The sequence below is a fragment of the Chamaea fasciata genome, unplaced genomic scaffold, assembly GCF_029207755.1.
Source record: "Chamaea fasciata isolate MVZ Bird 193981 ecotype frontalis unplaced genomic scaffold, bChaFas1.0.hap1 SCAF_6, whole genome shotgun sequence".
NCBI lineage: Eukaryota > Metazoa > Chordata > Aves > Passeriformes > Sylviidae > Chamaea > Chamaea fasciata.
In genome coordinates this window covers 46745651-46763747 of record NW_027094091.1, presented here as the reverse complement: position 1 = coordinate 46763747, position 18097 = coordinate 46745651, and the positions used below count along the sequence as shown (strand labels likewise).

Below are 18097 nucleotides of genomic sequence, written 5' to 3'. Positions count from 1 at the left end.
GCCTTGAGTTCCCTTGCATAATCATTCTGGCAGAGCTTGGCTGGCAGCAGCACAGGCCAGGTCCAGGCTGAAAAGAGACACTACTAGAACACCTGCTCAAGTCATCACTAAGAAACCCAGAAAATTAAAACAACCTTTCTGCTGCTATGAGCCAATTTGCCCTGCTTGCAAGTATAAGTCACTTCTATTTTTTTGAGTTTATTTTATTAAATGGAGACAAAGCCCATGGAGGCAGGTCAAAGATGCAGCTACAATAGGCTTCAAGGTGTACATCCAGTACATAAATGTACATCCAGTACCTTACTTGGTTTTCTCTAATATATTACCAATTGCCTCTTCTTTAACACATTCTGGTTTTTTCAGCTCTTAGCTTAGAGTAGCTGCAGCGTTGGAGCTTAGTCTCCAAGAAATACCTGTACAAATTAATTTTGCAAGAGGCATCTACTTAGTTATATTTTTATGATGGGTGGTTTTGAGTTTTCTTAGATGTGATTTTTTCCATGCTGGTTCTGAAACTATTGCCCCAGTCAGACATTTAACTCAAATTTTTAGCATATTAAACATGAATTTTTGTCTCTGTTTTACTTTTTTCTTTTTTTAACCAAAATTCCTTGTGCATTGCAATGACACACGTAAAATAAGTTTTTCAGGCTTGTCCCTCAGTCCCCTTCATTTACTTCCCTTATTTTATGAGATATAATCAGAGCTTGCTGCTTCTGGATGTGTGTGTGTGTACTTTTCTGGACTTTGGTGTGTTGGGGCTGTGATTTCACAGCCACCAAGCTTAACAGTTGTGAAAATTATAAACGTATTATTCGAGACGAGGCTGTTGTATGTCTAAGAAACCATTCATCTAAAAAGTTGAATATATCATTTTTATACACATAATGTTGCATGATTAAATACAAAATACATAATTTTTCATAGTTCTGCTGTTCATCATAGTCCCATTACGATATTTATTGAGGTAAGACAGAGGCTTTTCTCCCCCAGTGAGGACATGTGGCATACCCTGTTCCCTGGCAGTTCTGCAGTGTTGTGCTGACATGGCAACTTTGGAGGCTGATTCTTCTCTCCAGAGCAGTGCTGTCTAAGGCACAGCTTCCTGACTCCACAGAGTCTCTGTCCTGCTTTCTTTTATGCAGCAGAATTAACTGGCAGTGGATGCAGACTCTCAGTGATTCAATTTCATTGGTATTCGCAGCAAGCACTGTCCTTTCTTGCCCCCTTGCTCTAACTGGCCTGTTTGTTTAAAAGTATGAATGTGCAATGTGAAAGTGATGAAAACAGTGGCAAACTATGAGAATTCAATAAAATTATCTTGATTGAGATTCCAGTAGGATGATAAGCTAGAGTGAAGATACAAGTAACTAACTCCAGAATGATGCCCATTTGGGATGGTTTACTGCCTTTCCCTCACTCCACTGGCTCTTACTCCTGCACAAGCCTCTTCCTTAGCCTTCCAGAAAACCTGGGGCGAAAAGGTGTGGGTTTATATTTATTCTGCAAGGTTAGTGAGTGGAACTGGCTCATGCAGGTGTCGGATGGTTGGAAGGGCTAGGGTGGAGGTTGAAATACATGGCTTAAACCAGGACTTGCACAGCCAGGACAAGAGGTAGAAAGAAGAAAAAGGGAAATGGAGTTGGAAAGGGAAAAAAACCCCTTGCCTGTTTAGTGGTGGGTATATATTTGATCAGTTCAGCTGACTGGAACTTTGGTCACTGTGTTTAACCTTAATTATTTCTGCTTCCACTCACTCATCTTTTAGTCAGGTTCTTCTAATTAGTGAGGCCTGCATAATTGTGCAGGCGGGCTCTGAGATACTGTGGGAACACTGATGCAGTAAGTCTAGTAGGTCAAATCTTGGTAACTCTTGGATTGTTTCCTCCATTTAAATGATTGTGTTCTTTTTAGTGTGCATCATAGAAGTGATATCCTCTCATGTTTTAAGAAAATAGAACCATTAGTTTTTCTAGGTAACCTGCACTTTGCAAAATGAGCAGAACCAACAGGTAGAGAGCTTCCTGACTTGTGAAGCAGAAGCTGGGTGAAAAACACAAGTGAATTGGAGCTATGATTGTTCCAAGTATTTTGAGCATGTGCAGAACAGGTACAGGAAGAAGCAGAGAGGCACAAGCCTCTTGTGTTTATGAAGTTGCAATCTTCAAACCACCCCACCTTAGATTTAGGCTTATCAGAATTTTTAAGTCTAGTTCTTTGACATACCTTTGAAAATTAAATATTAATGACATGCTACAACAGCTGGTGTCATAGTACAGACTGGTACAGGGCTTGTGCCTTTGGGCTTAAGCCTTCTAATAAATCACACAAGTATTTTCTTGCTTGCTGCTGCACACAGTGGATGAGGTGAAATGCAAGTAGCGGCACTGCATACAGGGAGTGACTTAAACCCTGCCTTTAGACACACCAAATTAAGTTCACTTAGTTTTTTGTGTAGTTTCATTTTGGAAAAGACCTGTGGTGTCCTTCCTGATGGAGAGTTAGCAGGGAATGAACTGTGGCACCTGAGACAACATTTGGCTTGAAGGGTAACAGCTGAGTGCCTCGGGGAAACACAGCCTAATCAGTTCTGCCTTGACGGGGGGACAACATCCAGCTAAAACTGAAGTTACTTCCCTCAGCAAATAGGTGTTACTGAAGAATAAAACAAACAAACAAAAAACCCCTTTTTGTTTAGGACATCATAATTACAAACAAGAGATTTATTTTAATGGAAGAATTATTCAAGGATCATGAAACAGAAGATAAGCCAGCTTGAGAATGTTGGAAAGTGTTACACCAGAAACATCAATATAAATGTAGCAAATTGAGGAAAACATGGAATTAGATAAAGTGCTCAATATTCAATCATATCAGTAGGATCATTAGCAGCAATTAGGAAAGAGCAGAACTTAGGGTATTAAAATTGAAGAGGAAATAAATACATTTTGTGGTTTTTTTCTGAAATGCAAACTATTTGGAAAGCTATCAGTGTCCTCCACAGCATGGAGTTGTGCATGTATTAAGAAAGAGCAGCAGGACTTGTATGCTGCCATTGAAATTTAACACTGACAAATGAGGAAAGTCAGTCCAAGTATCTGCAGCACAGATAGGCACTGGTTGCAGGCAGTGGTCCTTCCTTTTTTTAACCTATCCAGTGTTAGTTTATGTGTCAGGATCCCATGGAACTGGTGTGCAACTCTTCATCACTACTGACAAAAAGAACCAGCACAGCATTGACAGGATCAGGCAGTAATTCCCATGACTCACAAAACAACTCGAATCCATGGGAACGCAAGATAGGCTGTCCCTGGGAACCTCATTTTGAGACATCTTCAGGTTAAATTCAATCAATCAGTGTGACTGAAATAATACATACTTTATTTGCATATTTTATACACTGATAGGACTGAATTTATAAACTTTAGGGAAAAAAAATTAAAATCTTACTTTATATAAATATTTATAAAAGTTTCTTTATTCATAGAAAATTAGATTCTATATTTTCCTTGAATTTCTAGTGAGAGTGCCCTGCATAGACATCATGTCTCTACACATAGAGTTGTAGACTCTTAGTGGAGCATTGCTGACATTAGCAAAGCTACTCTAATTTATATCAGCTGGGAATATGGTCCATAGGACCTAAGTTACACGAGATGATAATAATGATTTCTTCCTCAAGCATTTTTTAGTGAATTCAGCCATTAAAACATGGGAAGTAATTAACATCTCAATATTACATATTGAAATTTAAAATATTGTAAAAATAGTATGTTAAGCATATATTTTTAAACTTAATAGGATTGGCATTTGCTTTATGGCAGTTAAGCAAATCAGATTCTGCATAATATGGATAAATCTGCAGTTTTCACCAAGTTTGTGTCCCTATGTCATGCCTGCCATCAGCACCAAGGTATTTTTGTATCATTTGTCCATTCTAGATTTCAAGCCACATGGCACAGTTCTCATGTATCTGAAAAGGTATTTTAAACCTACTGAAGCTAATAGGAATTCAGCCAGTTTATGAAAGGCATGATTAGGCTTCAAACAGATCCTAGGACTCAGACTATTGCACTCTTCATCTCAAAAGCAAGACGGACACAAATTCAAACTAAATGAAGCAACTGTTCCTCTTCATGTTCTTATTCTTTTACTTGGCACTGCGCGTTTTTTTGAATAAATCCCATTTTCTTGTCGGCAGGCAGCTCCATTCATGTGGCCGATGCCTTCACTTGCACCTTCTGGCTGAGAACTCTCTTCAGTTGTCTGAAACAGAAAGGAGATGTCAGTGGAGGCATGTGTGTGTCTTCCACCAGGCAGCCACTGGACCTGGTTCCCATTAGGTAGCCCTGCCTGACTCTCTATTAATTGCCACAACTCCTTAGCTCTGAAAGAAATTGAACTGATTGTGTAAAAATGTCTGTAAGAGTAGGCTTGCACTCCAAACCTAGTAAAATCTAGATATATAGACAATAAATCAGGTCTCTGCTTAACTTTTACACCCCTAAGCAGCTAAACTATCGTATTCCCACCCCCACAGCACCAGTGGAAAACCTACCAAGGGACTGTTCAGTTCAGCAAGTTTTCCTGTAGAGAGGGTGACATGTTTTTAAGGGTGTGAGAAATCATAAGTGACTTATCCAAAGCTGGGGCTGCAACCTAAGAAGTCCTAATTTGGATGTGTGTCAGCCATTCATACTCAAAGAGCTATGGTGGAAAAAAATCCTTGGAAGTCTCTGAAAACCTGGACACCTTCCAGGCTGCAGGCTTGCTTAGAAAGCCAAATATCTTTCAGTAGCATGTAATACCAAGAACCAATAGTTGCTGACTGCTGTGCTCATGACTTTGCGCAGCACAAAGTCTGGTTGGTCTTGTTTGCACACAAGCAGATAAGCTGAGGGGTTTGTCTATAGCATGTTGTTGGTCTGGATTACTCAGCTCTTTTTAGATTTACCCCAGCAGACAGGGTAAATCCTCTCAGTCTTCTAGTAGCGAGTTACTCTGAGCTCAGTTTCAAGGCACAGAGCCACTCACGCTACCAAAAATGAAGGCATGCTCTACCAAACTAATTTATACTTGCTTTGCCAAACACCTATCTGAAAAAGAGTTAAAAAAATTTAAAACATACTTTTCTTTTGCACTGTACATTTGTGGATGCATTATTTTCTGTCTTCATTCCAGTGGCCTGTTCCAGTTCTGAAAAAAAATAGTAATGAAATAATTAAATTAAAAAGAAGGGAGGGTAAGTAAGCATACTGTCAATTTAGTAGCTGGATGAAATAAAAATTCAGCTTTTCCTCTGGGCATTTATCACACAGAAGAATAACCAAAGAGTGACGAATACTTCCTAAAACATTTTTTGAGGCAATGTGATTAATCTATCAGGACTGTCTAGCTTGTGGGTATTTAGAAAAAATTATAAAATTAGCAACTTGACTGTAGTACAGGGTATCAGGGAGACCTTTGAGAGTGGAATTCTGCCTTTGTTCAGCAGGTTCGCAGAAGTCTAACTCTAGTTGCTATATTCTCAGAAGATGGGCGCATTTAATATGTAACAGGCTCCAAGAGCCCTCAGGCTAGCAGTATAACTGATGTTATTTTCCCCTGGGTTGGTCTTCAGGTAAAAAAAATAGAGCCTGAAAAGCTTCAGGCTAAATTTGAGTGAGACAAACACGTTCCAGTATGCTAGATAAAAAAAAAAAAACACAACAAACAAAAAGAAAAAAAGAAAAGTTAGAGCACATTATGGAAAGTTACACCAGTGTGCCTGCAGTGTCTTTCAGGCCTGTGCTGAATTAATATATTCACTCCTTAACAAACAGCATATGTGACAAGAAATGAGTAATAATATTGAGTCTGTAAGAGAAAGGCTCATGAACAGGATCTGGCCTAAAAGTTTGGATCAAGCACATATGGGGCTTCGTATTTATTTATAATAATTGGCATTAAGAACAGCAGTTTGATGAATGGTAAGAAATACAGTTGATTACTTTCCCTTGCATGTAATGGCCTAGGCTATGATAGTGTTTCAGAGACACAAAGAAGAACAAAGAAGAGTATTCCTTTGAGCCCCAAAGCACACATACCTGTAAGAAGAGCATCAAGTGTCTCCACTGCGTGTTTTGCATCTTCCATTGTGAAACACATTGGTGGTTTAAATTTTAAAATATTTCTGTAGGGTCCATCTGCACTAAGAAGGATTTGACGCTCCTTGAGTCTGTGGAAAGAGGAAACACTTGTGTTAGACACAGGTATAAAACTATGTTGTATCCTGTCACTTCCTTCAAGCTGAGACAGATTTGGAAAGTTTTCTTTTTTTAGTACTATGTCACCAAAAACTACACAAATTGAAAATGAAATTAATGGCTAACTGCTGGAAAATGTTAGGAGGGTTTGATCACTGCACACAGTCTTTAAGAACTGCTTACTTGTAAATAAGATGAAGGGCTTCAGCCGTGGCTGGTGTTCGCTTTTGCTTATCTTTCACCAGATCCACTCCAACAAACAATCCAACACCCCTGGAGTAGAAAGGAAAAATACAGACAAGTGAAATCCAGTGTCAGTAACCCAAACCTTCTGCTGTACATGTAATGCCTGTTTCTAACAACTGTAATTCCCTCCCCTGGAGCACAAATGGGGCAAGAAGCACGAGAGAGGAGACTTTGTCTTTGGTCACCTTTTGGCAACTTCACACAATCAAATGGGATGACAGATATTTCTGGATAAATTAATTTACCTGGCTTATTAAAAATACATGGCTAGATAAGAATAACAGAATAATTTTCTTTCATGCTTATCCTGAAAATCACAAGACAGAGAGACAAATAATGAAAAAAAAAGGAGTACAAAAACCCTGCAACACAACCCTTCCCCCCAAAAAACCCGAAGGCAATTATCAATGGTAGTAATCTCATCATGGGATGAGGAAAATCCAAATCAAAGAAATGCATCAGAGATTTTAACAAGTTCTGCATGATTACAATAGTGTGCTGACATCTTGGTTATTGCATGTGTATGGCTCTTTCTCCTACTCTCCCAGAACTTTTTTAGTGGCTATGCTTGTAAGTAATTAAGTAGATGGATGGACAGCTTTTTTTTTTTTTTAATTGCCTTACAATACCAGTTTTGAGCAGTCCATTTTAAAAGAGAGTTGTAGCAAAATAATGGCATTTCTGTGTTCCACTCACACCAAGTTTGTTGCTTTTTCTAGTAGTTATTTTCTTCCCTGACATTGATGTAATGCACCTACCCACCCACCTGATATCTCCCACTAAGGGATGTTTCTCCTTTTGCTCTGCCAGCAACTCCAGGAGATAATTTCCTACACGTGTGGCATTCCCTTGGAGATCTTCTTTCTCTATTACATCCAGCACAGCCAAGCCAATGGCACAAGACACTGGATTGCCTCCAAACTGACAGCAAAGACAAAACAAAACATGTCATCAAAATCAAAACCTATCAAAAGAAATCATTCATCTGTGGCTATCCATGATGTTTTTACTAGCCCTCTCCTACTTGGCCTGTCATGAGGAAAGCTTGAAAAGGTGGGGATTTTGTGCCATTCAGGCTGTGGAACACTGTCCCCTGCATTTGGGAAAGGGAAAGGCTCCCTCTTCCTCTGCTTCAGGTTGCAGTAATTTGAAGATTTCAGGACTGAAAAATTCAGCTGATTGCACGTGCAGGCAGAATGCTCCTGGGAAGAGCAGTGGGTGATAGGGTTGATATATTTTGATCCATAGTGTATAAACTCCATTTAAATAGGGGAATTCATGGTAGCTGGGAAGAAGGCTGAGTCACAGGAGCAGAAAGCGGGGTCAGTAAATGAGAAGACTGAATGTCTGTGGCATGCACAGAGATGAAATGTTTCCTGGTAAAGGGTCACTGTTTTGTTAGGTGTCAGTTGCAGAGCAAGGTGTGCCAGGTCATGAGCTCCACCACCACAGAGCCCATCCTAGAAAATGGAATTTTACACGATCAACATTTCAGAGTGGGGAGAGGGAAAGTGACATAAGGAAGAATTTATCTGTATGGATGTGAACTGAGATGCATGACCTGCCAGAGAGCTTGTGCTGGTCCATTTGATGATTTAACTCTTGATACAGAGCATATTTCAAAGCCTCTCCACTTGCTTTTAGATACTAGGATGTGGTTGAATCAAGCTCTTAGTAATGTGATGCAGTGATGGCTGCAGGTGTTATGGATCACCTGGAGAAATTCTAACTGCCAAATGCAGACCAAAAGAAAAAAAAAAAAAAAGAAAAAAAGAAAGAAAAAAAGAAAAAGGGCAAAGCTTCACCTATGAACTTACTGTATTGAAATACTCCAGTCCAGAAGCACCAAAACCTTCAGCAATTTCCCTTGTTGTGACCACACAAGACATAGGGTGTCCATTGCCAATGGGTTTTCCCATGGTGACAATGTCAGGCACAAAGTCTTCACCTTGCAGCTGGAATGCCCAAAAATGCTTCCCAACTCTTCCAAAGCCTACCTGGACCTCATCAGCTATGAACATTCCACCTGCTGCACGCACATACCTGAAAACAAACATAATATCTTGAAAGTCTAGTGCTGCAGAAAACAGGTAGGCAATCAAGGACAAGGCAGTCTGCATCACAGAAATTCTGCAGTGTGAGACCAAGTTAGGAGTAAAAAAAAGAATACAGTTATAGCTATTTTATAGGTATGAAATTTTTAGTATGCTACATGTTACAAAGAAAATTTGACATTTTAATGTCAGGAATACTGTAATGGTACTGTAGATTATAACTGGTTTAACTTCATCTTCCATCAAACTTACGACTGAGGATTAAAGATAAGAAAAGAATGGCAATTATCTAGCTAAAAAATTAGCTGATATTCCATAGAAATAATGGAACTGAAATCATACTCTTCAATAAGTAGAAACGAACCACAGATAGCCAAGAATATGAATAGCTTAGGTAAATAGCTGAATTGATTAGATAAGTCTATAGTGAAAAAAGTTATTTCTTAGTTTAATTTCCCCATTACACCCTTGTGAAGTGCTGTACGTACTCTGCTACTTTCTGGAAATAGCCCACAGGTGGAATTACTTGGCCTCCACAGCTCTGCATGGATTCAGCTATGAAGGCAGCAATCTACAAGAGACAAACTCATGTGAGAGCTGTGTTCATCTACTTGGCCTTGGCAGAGACATTTAACAGTCTAGAAATAAATGTTTAAATGTGGGCCTTAATTTAATCTCACAATGGGCTAGTCAGCTAAGAGCTCTTGAAAACAGCTATGGCTATTGATTTTGTAATCAGAGTGCCCAAATCTGCAGTAGCCAGGGCCACCTTTGCAGCCTGATGGGAATGCAAGGATCTCCATTAAGTCCTTGTGTTGAACTGGATGACACTTCCTGGTGTCAGTGGATGTTGGATTGGGCTCCTGGGAGCTACATAAATTTATTTACAACCAGTTTACAGGAGACACACAGCAGTGTCTACCGTCTTCCCAAAGAAGTTAATAAAGCTTGCAGGTATGTGTGGGTTTTTGTTTAATCCTGAACACCAGGTAGAATTGGGTGGAAGCTGACCTGTAAGATGACCCGTGGCTAGCTTTTGGGCACCCCTGCCTAATGCAAATAACTACACAAATAACATGCCAGCACGAGGCACTTGACAAAAGAAGAGAAAAATTCTACAGATGAAATAATTCCAGTTGCTAGGAATGAAAAAGAAAGTTATTTCAAGTCAGGAAGGGTAAGGACAGCAGATCAGACACACTGGAACATCAAAATTCGTTTCTTGTCAACAGCAGAGGTCTATGCAGCAGAGATACAATATTACCCCAAGGTCTCAGCATAAGTCTGCTATTTAAGGGATTGCATCCCCACACCACTTGTCAACCCCTCCCTGAGCATCAAGAGGTCTCTGTGCTGGTGCAGTCTTCCTGGAAACAAGGCCGAGCAGTAACGTGTAAAGAACCGTACACTAATTTGAGTATACGGCCAAAGAGTACGAAGCTTCCCATAGCATGTGAGGCTTAGCCTTTAGCACAACTTGTCCTGCCACAGGTCTATGTCACCAAAACCTAAGAAATGCGCAAAAGAAAGGAAACAAGGGAAGAAAAAACAAAACTATCCGTTAGTAGAGAATAAAAAAAAAGTTGATGAAGAAACTAAGAGGTGATGTAAGTCCATTGGACTAGAAGCGAACATGCTCCAGTCTCCGCTAATGTCTTTGGGGACTTCAGTGGGTTTTGGATCAAGCCCTACAAGTCCCAACACACTGATGCCATCATATAAAAGATTAACATATTTTAGGTACACCTGTTCAGAAATTGTCTGTTTATCAAGGTCATACTGTGTATGAGTGAAAGTTTCACCTTTTTATATGACTTTAAAGTTACCTTAACCAAACAGGTTCAGAAATGTAGTATCAAGATTTTATCCAATAGATTTTCTCCATGTTCTGGATTTTTTTATATATCCCTGCTAGAATCTGTGATGTAGTTTCTCAGATGACCTCAAACCTTTCCCTACGATATTAAAACCCACCCAATTCAATGCATAAAACAGGAAATTTAACAGCTTTGATTGCATCTGCTTTTATACAACTTATATATTGATCCTTTCATTGATGCCTAGAAAAATTATCATAGGAGTATCAGATAGAAAAATGGTCCATTTTGAACAGAACCCATCATAAAAAAATGAAGGGGGAGGGAAGCACATGAAATTGGGAAAGAAAGTCAAAGTCCTTAGTTGCCTGTTATGTGCCCCCATGCCGTAATAGATGAAGCTTCAGCATTTCTAGAGCACAAAACACACACCTTGCGTCCATTCTTCTGTGTTTCTTCAATAATCTTTTTCACCTCTTCCGCATAAGCACTTGCTGGATCTGGGTGGTCTTCCCTGTACTTCCCTCTGTAGATATCTGGAGAAGGAGCCTGAAAAGACCAATTTATTTATTTGTATTTATGATGGCAATCCTTCTATGAAACATTTATTTTTCTTTTCTATTGCTCCACTTCATTGGCTTTCCACACAAATAGGTAATAAGAGTTATTATGGCCTGAATGTTTGCTTTGAATTGCATAAATGCTTACTGGAGCTTAAACTCAATCTGGGCCTGTCATGCATTCAGTATTACTGAACGCAGCTGTTGCAATAATCATCATCTACTTCATCCACCTTTCGAGACTGTCCTTCCTCTCCCTCAAGACACAATAATGAGTACCCATCCACCACCTCATTTCAGATTCTCACAGAAGATCCTTTTCTGCAATTGGAGAATAGGGTTTTTCAGTCCGTCACTTCCCCTCCAGCATTTTAGTCATGGTACAAATCTGTGTGACATTCAAGCTTTTACAAATGGTGTTAGGAAAGGTTTGGTAACTAAGAGAAAGGAAGTGGTATAAAAAGATGGATACTACTTTGGCAGTGCAGTTAACACAAGGAGGTTTAGACAGAAAAGGCCTGCTTGGTGTACATTTCTGGACTGAGAAAAAATTTTGTCTTTTTAAGATACACACCTTCATGTGAAAAATCACACTCCCTTAGACACTATAGTCCTATGTCCAAATCTGTGTAAACTTATGCAATCTGTCTTTCCAGTTTTTGGAACTAGACTCAAAGTCCTGCATATCTTTAACCAAACCAAGGCAATGGATATTGGCTGATTTCATAAAACTGTGTAACTATACAATGCAGAGACTAAGAAAACCTGTAGCAAAATGAAGGAAATAAGCCCCACAGCTGAACATCTTAGAAATCCAAAAGCAAACAATTTTGCTGTATTTATTCCACTGAAATCAGCCAAACATATGTACACTAGTATCAGCAAAACAGAACTAAAGTGTATTTACACCTGAAGAGGATAATTCAATATGTTGTATAACAGGTATAAAAATGACAAACCCTCCCCCCCCAATCAAACAAAAAAAACCCCACAAACAAACAAAAAGCCCAACCCAAAACAAACCAAAAATAACACAAATCAAAAACCATACTCACCACATGCACATACTCCTTCTTGCTGTCCTTTCCCAACTGATTAAATTTATAGGGACTGATGTCAATCAGAGATGTAACATGGCCATGGTAAGCACTGTGTGAGTGTTAAATATCCAAGTCACTTTTCACCAAATGTCTAGAAGAGCCAAATTTACAACTGTGCCTATATATAATCCAGGGTTAGTATACTAATAATCGAGACTAGCAACTGTATCTGCAACACGGTAGCATTGTTTGTGAAAGGACCTTGATCTGATTTATTCAGTCTTTCTCTCAAAAACAATATGAAATTGTTGTTGACTGTAATTCACTAGCAAGACTAGAAACAGGATAAAATCAAGTGCTGACATGGGGACAGACCAAGATGATGCCTGGACTGCACTGACTTCAAGGTGGCTGGCCTAGCAGCGTTACCTAGAGCTGAAGGGTGAGTCCAGCTCCTTCATTTCCCCATTATGGGCCCCCCCCTGGCCAGGCCAAGTTTTTCAAGATTGACCCCAACATCACTGTGAAAACTTTCAGGAGTGTGCATTGCATTGAGAAGAGGGGACCTTATGCAGCAGCAGCCCACCACTATCTGCCCTGAAGTCTCTGCAGGTGAGAGAGTTTGACAGAAGCCACTGTCAGGAAAAGGATATGCTTGAACACAAATGTTTTATACTGCAGAGTATGCTAAAGCTGGTTACTATTGAGGCCAACTGATTTAGAAATGAGGAACCAGAGCCTTTTAAGCCTACAGCATGTGGCATCTTTATTCAGGGAATAATAAACATTTTTTTCAGCCATAAACTTGAAGAGAAGCAAACCTCAAACCAAACCAAAGATGTGTCATGAGTTCTTAGCAGAACACACATAGGTTAGTGTGTTGCTAACAGGGATCTGAATATACCTGAGTCAAACAAGTCTTGTGCTGCTCAGATAGAGACATGTGTCCTTGCATTTGTTCTCACTGGACTTTCTAATCACAACCTGAGAAGAAAATCCAGCACTATAGCAACGTCACCAAACCTACAGCTGCATCTAGGTTAGGAAAACCCTGAAATGTGGTTGGCCACCTACCCTGTTGTCATAGGTTAATACACTTCGGGGTTTTGTTTTTTGGCTAATAGAATATCACTCTGCTAGGACCTTAGAATTCTTTGGAAACGACAAGGACCTATCAGGGGTCAAGTTTTGAATTGACATGTAGTTCTGACCACTCAGAAAAACGGAATCTGACATGTAAAAAGACAATATAAAGATCTCAAAGTCAGTAAAGGAAGAGTGACTTTTTGGTAGAAGAGATGACAAGTTGCCTTAGTTCTATGCTAAAAATCTCCTATCAGTTATGGCAACAAACTGTAATATACTAGAATAATCCTTTAAGTCATGGACAATATGAATTGGGGAAATGATTTGTAGATTTGAGCAAAAGTATCTGTGATGGACTGAGTGAATATTGAATCAGTAGCTGTGACCTTGTGATCTCATGAGAGGTTGAACAGAAAAAGCTGAGAAGAAACCCTCTGCAGTGAAGAAGTAGGAAGACATCTCTGCCCCCTGAGTTGAAAAATCCTTTTGTCTTTGAAACTGCTAATTTTTAAAAGGTGCCACCCCAAATCTGTCAACCTACAACCCATATGTGTGGTCGCAGAAAAAGCTACATGATATGGGAGGTTCCACAACTGCAGAAGTTTCCTGGGCGGGCTGCTTTTGTGAGAGTTAGAAGCCACAAGCAGACTGTTTCTCTTGTGGAAAGTTACCAAACAACAGGAGAGACTTCTCTCTCTCAAAGACTGAATAAATGACTATTTTATAAGCAGTACTGACCTGGAGTTCTGAGTTTCGCCTCTTTACATTGTTTGTAAAAAATGAACAGTTAGGGGTGAGAAAAAGCGTTAGTTTAAAAAATCATTTGTGGTTTTTTTCTTCTCTTATTTTCTTCTCTTAGTGTATGCTAATAAAATCTATCTGGTTTACTTTTAAGTTGAGCCTGGTTTTGCCTTTTTCTCTCAAAATTCTATCTCCCGGTTAGCAAATGAAATTCGGCAAATGTGAAACCACCACTTAAATGGTGCCAAAACCTGGAATAAGCGAACCAAAACCACACCACCTGTGGTTGGCAGCCCTCTCAACACCTCCTGATTTTGGAGCCACTTGGTTTTGTGTACATTCTTGTGTTCACTAAAGGAGACCTGAGCATCATTGCAATGGTGCTGCAGAAGTACAGAATCTTTCTTCTTAACCACTGAATATTTATTTGTGCAAAATGAAACATGTCCAGCAATGGGTGATGAACAGAAAGTCCTTTTCTAGGGCAGAGCAGTATCCAGACCACTCACTGATTTTGAAACCAACATTTAATTTTCTGACCTGAATTGCTTTGGGTATCTGTGGGAAATGCCCTCTAACAGGTGACTGACCTTCTGGGGTGACCAACAAGCTTATTTTTCAGAGATCTTCAAAACTTGTCTTTATCCAAATGTGAAAAAGGATTTCCTGATCTGTTCTAATACAAAAGAAACAAAGCTTTTCTTTCAGCAGGCAGTGGAGTACAAACAGCAGGGGATTGCTGCAAAGCTGCTTCTGAAGTAATGGCAGGAGTTGCTGGCTGCATTCACATAAGCTACTCTGTGTACTTACTTTTCCAGGGTGATCACATCTTGGTGCCCACGGTACTGCCGAGCCAGTCGTAAAGCAAGATCATTGGCTTCAGACCTGCATAATAACAGATACAGCAGCAAAGCAGTGAAGGAGACCTTCCAATTAGAAGAGTATTCCAACAGAAGACAAGAAGACAAGGCATGGGACTCATGGACATAATAAATCAATACAGCAGACTCTGTTACTCTACAGATTACAATGCTAAGGTTGAGACTATAAGTGCCATGTAAGGGGGCAAAGATAAAACAGCCCTTTGTATAAACAGCAAACAAAGAGATGCTTTATTTTCCTCCCCCAGTCTGCCTGTAGATATTTACCTCTCCTTGGTACAAAGGAGGCCAATTTGCAGCTGAGAACACAATGCAGCCACTAACCCTCAAAAAGCAATGCCCCATCTTCCACACTCCACAACTCTGTTCTCCACAGTGCCTGCACCATCACAAATCTGCACTCTGGAAAAAGACTCAAGCTTCCAGCCTGATCTGTCATAGCCCCTCTGCTCACAGGTCCCCCTGCATGTTGTCTGTTTTGGACATGTAAGTGATCATGGGCTACCAAACTGCCTAAGGAAGACTAACTTGTTTCCAAGGTTATATGTCAATTTACAGATGGCATTCATGAGTCTGTACATAACATTCACCAATTTGCAGAATTAATTTCCTCTTCTTGCTTTTTTGCCCCTACTTTTTTTTTTGCATAGCATTCAGCAGGCCAGTTTCATGTTTTGGCTCTCTTGATTTGAGTCATCACTCTAAATATGATGGCTGCAAACAGGAAGTAAGTTTTAATCAGTGCTGGATATATTTTTTGTTGTATGTTACAAAGTCCTACTTAGTAAGATTTAGACCAAGCGGTCTTGAGCGTCTGTCTCAAACAGAAGCAAAACAGTCATAAAAAACAGTCATATATAAAAAAAATACAGTTCAGACATACCCAGAGTTAACAAAATAGCAAACAGAGAGTTTCTCAGGCAGGGTGGCTGTGAGACGCTGTGCATACTGAACAAGGTTGTCATGCAGGAAGCGGGAGTTTGTATTGAGCAGTTCCATCTGTTTTGTTGCAGCTTTTATCACATATGGATGGCTGTGGCCCACTAAAGAAGAAAATAATTAGTTATTACTAGCAAGCAGTCAATTACTGAACCACAGAAGGACATTCAAAGAAGCACTGTGAACATCATCACTTGGCAGAAATGTGTCCTGATCCCTACTGGAAATTAAGGAATGGAAATAGTCTCACAAGTCAAATTGCTTACCATGGGCAACATTGTTGATGCAGTCTAAGTATTTCTCTCCTTTCTCATCAAACATATATTGGCCCTGAGCACGGACTATCTTCAGAGGGTCCTTGGCATAGAAAACTTTGCAGGAAGGCCTAAAACATAATAAACACAACACCATTTTAATTTTCTCGTTTTTTCTCCCACCTTTGAGTGTTGAGGGGGTTGATTTTTTTGCAGGTCTGGAGACAATTGCCTCCTTCTGCAAAAAAAGCTTGTGAGTCATTCAGGTCGTGGTCAAGCAGGGGCTCCTGCCCACAGTGACAGCCCATGCACTTCTCCCAGCACAGTGGGAGCAGAAACTGGTCTTTAATAAGGGCTGTTTTCAAAGCTTGCCTGTAATTGATTTCACAGGAGAAGAGTGTCTGCACATCGTTCCAGGTCCTTATATGTCCTGCCACGTTCCTAGGCTGTAGCTCTGCTTGTTTACATGCCTTATGGACATCTATGGCCAAATAACTCTCTGGGACTAAAGTAAGCTGCTAAGCACTGTTTTATACTATAGCCAAAAAATCATTACGCAACAGATGACTGTAGCATATAGAGGTCACAGTCAAGAACAAAACACTAATGCCTTGAAGGCTTTATTTTCAGAGGTGCTGAGCAGGTCCTAAAACCCTCACACTCTCACCCTGTCTGCTTTGGATAAAATCTTTAAAAGCAGCATTTTCTAAGCATCTAAATCACACTGACTTCCAGCAAAACTCAAGCTCCTTATAAAATTAACCAAAGTAATCTTTAAACACTCTTTATTCTTTTTCCCTCCCCCCGGAGAATGTGCCGGCTATGTAATTATGTTGAATGACACTACCAAGCAGAAGGAAAATCTTCTGAACATTTAGCAGTGTTTATATGACCTTGGATAAACACAGTTGTTTCCAGGTAAGTCTGAGAGTTATTGTTGGGTATACTGAGGATATGAACTTGTAAAGTCGACTCCTGGATAGTGGAGTAGTTTGTTTTCTCTCTCAAAACTTCTAGCTCTGTTGCATAGATCTTTTCTGCTATCATTTTCAGCTATTTCTCTGCTATACTTTGAAAGCAGAGTCCATCACCATTGGCCATTTCTTGACTACAGGTTTTTTTTCTCTAACCTGTCAGTTCATTCTGTGAAAGTTTTCCTTTGTTCACCCAGCCAGCACTACTCAATCGTACAATCCTTGCACAGGCAGGACTTCCTTAATATTGAGCTGGCCCCTAAAAAGCAGTTGATTATTTCTCTTTATGAGGCCGTGACTTTAGGGAATCTTTTGTGAGTTAAGAATGTTTAGTAAGCTTTCTCTATATGCTACACATTTAAGACGTGATCAGCAAAACAGTTACAACCTGGACTTATTTTTCACCTGGCAACTTCTACTGAAGAAATGATTAAAACTGCACATCCTGTAAGAACTAACGGTGCCATACAGAGGGAAAAGATATGTGCACAGCCAGGACTATTGCTCAGGTCACAACCTCTGACAGCCCTCCTGCATGTCCCTCAGTTAAACTCAGTTTAAGGGATAGCAACAGGTTCATTCAACAGACACGGCTGTTTTGCAGGTGCATGCACAAAAAACCCCCAACCCTTCGCAGCCTCATTTTAGACATACACCTGGGTACCACATTCTGGCTGCTTGCTTCGATCTGCTGGAAAAGTGAATGATGCATTTGATGTGCAGTGTATTAATGACGGTACACCCCCGCCCGCCTAGGGAATTCCGAGTGGCCCCGAGAGCTGGCAAGCCACAGGGATGACAGGTCCTGGTGTGGCCGTGTCCCCCTCCCCGCTGGGTTCCGCCGCGGAGCCGGAGGGGGTGCCCAGCCGTGGCAGCCCCCGGGCAGCGCCGAGCGGGTCCGGACGGGCGCTGTCACCAGACACAGACCTTCCTCCTCCTCCTCCTCCTCCCTGCCCCGCTGCCGGCCCCGCCGCCGCCCCTACCCGATGTGCTTCCTCCGAAGGGCGAGAGTCTCCGCCTTGCTGTAGAGCTCCTCCATTCCGCCGGCAGGCACGGCACGGCACGGCACGGCACGGCACGGCACGGCACGGCACGGCACGGCACGGCACGGCACGGCACGGCACGGCACGGCACGGCACGGCACGGCACGGCACGGCACGGCACGGCACGGCACGGCACGGCACGGTACTGGAGAACACAGTCCGCCCGAGCCGCCCAAGGGTTCCCCGCCTCTTATGCCGGCGCCGGCCCCGGCCAAAC

General features: G+C 40.9%; 1 protein-coding gene across 1 annotated transcript; it reads right to left on the bottom strand.

Moving 5' to 3' along the window:
- Window positions 1–2705: 2705 nt before the first annotated feature.
- Window positions 2706–18034, bottom strand: ETNPPL (ethanolamine-phosphate phospho-lyase). The gene is made up of 13 exons (XM_066186249.1): window positions 17821–18034; window positions 15876–15994; window positions 15554–15713; window positions 14600–14674; window positions 11978–12071; window positions 10795–10911; window positions 9034–9116; window positions 8309–8534; window positions 7258–7412; window positions 6429–6518; window positions 6087–6217; window positions 5129–5196; window positions 2706–4266 (listed from the first exon to the last, which is right to left on the bottom strand). The coding sequence occupies exons 1-13, from the start codon at window positions 17874–17876 to the stop codon at window positions 4135–4137; spliced, it is 1506 nt and encodes a 501-aa protein (XP_066042346.1). The 5' UTR covers window positions 17877–18034; the 3' UTR covers window positions 2706–4134.
- Between the last annotated feature and the right edge of the window lie 63 nt (window positions 18035–18097).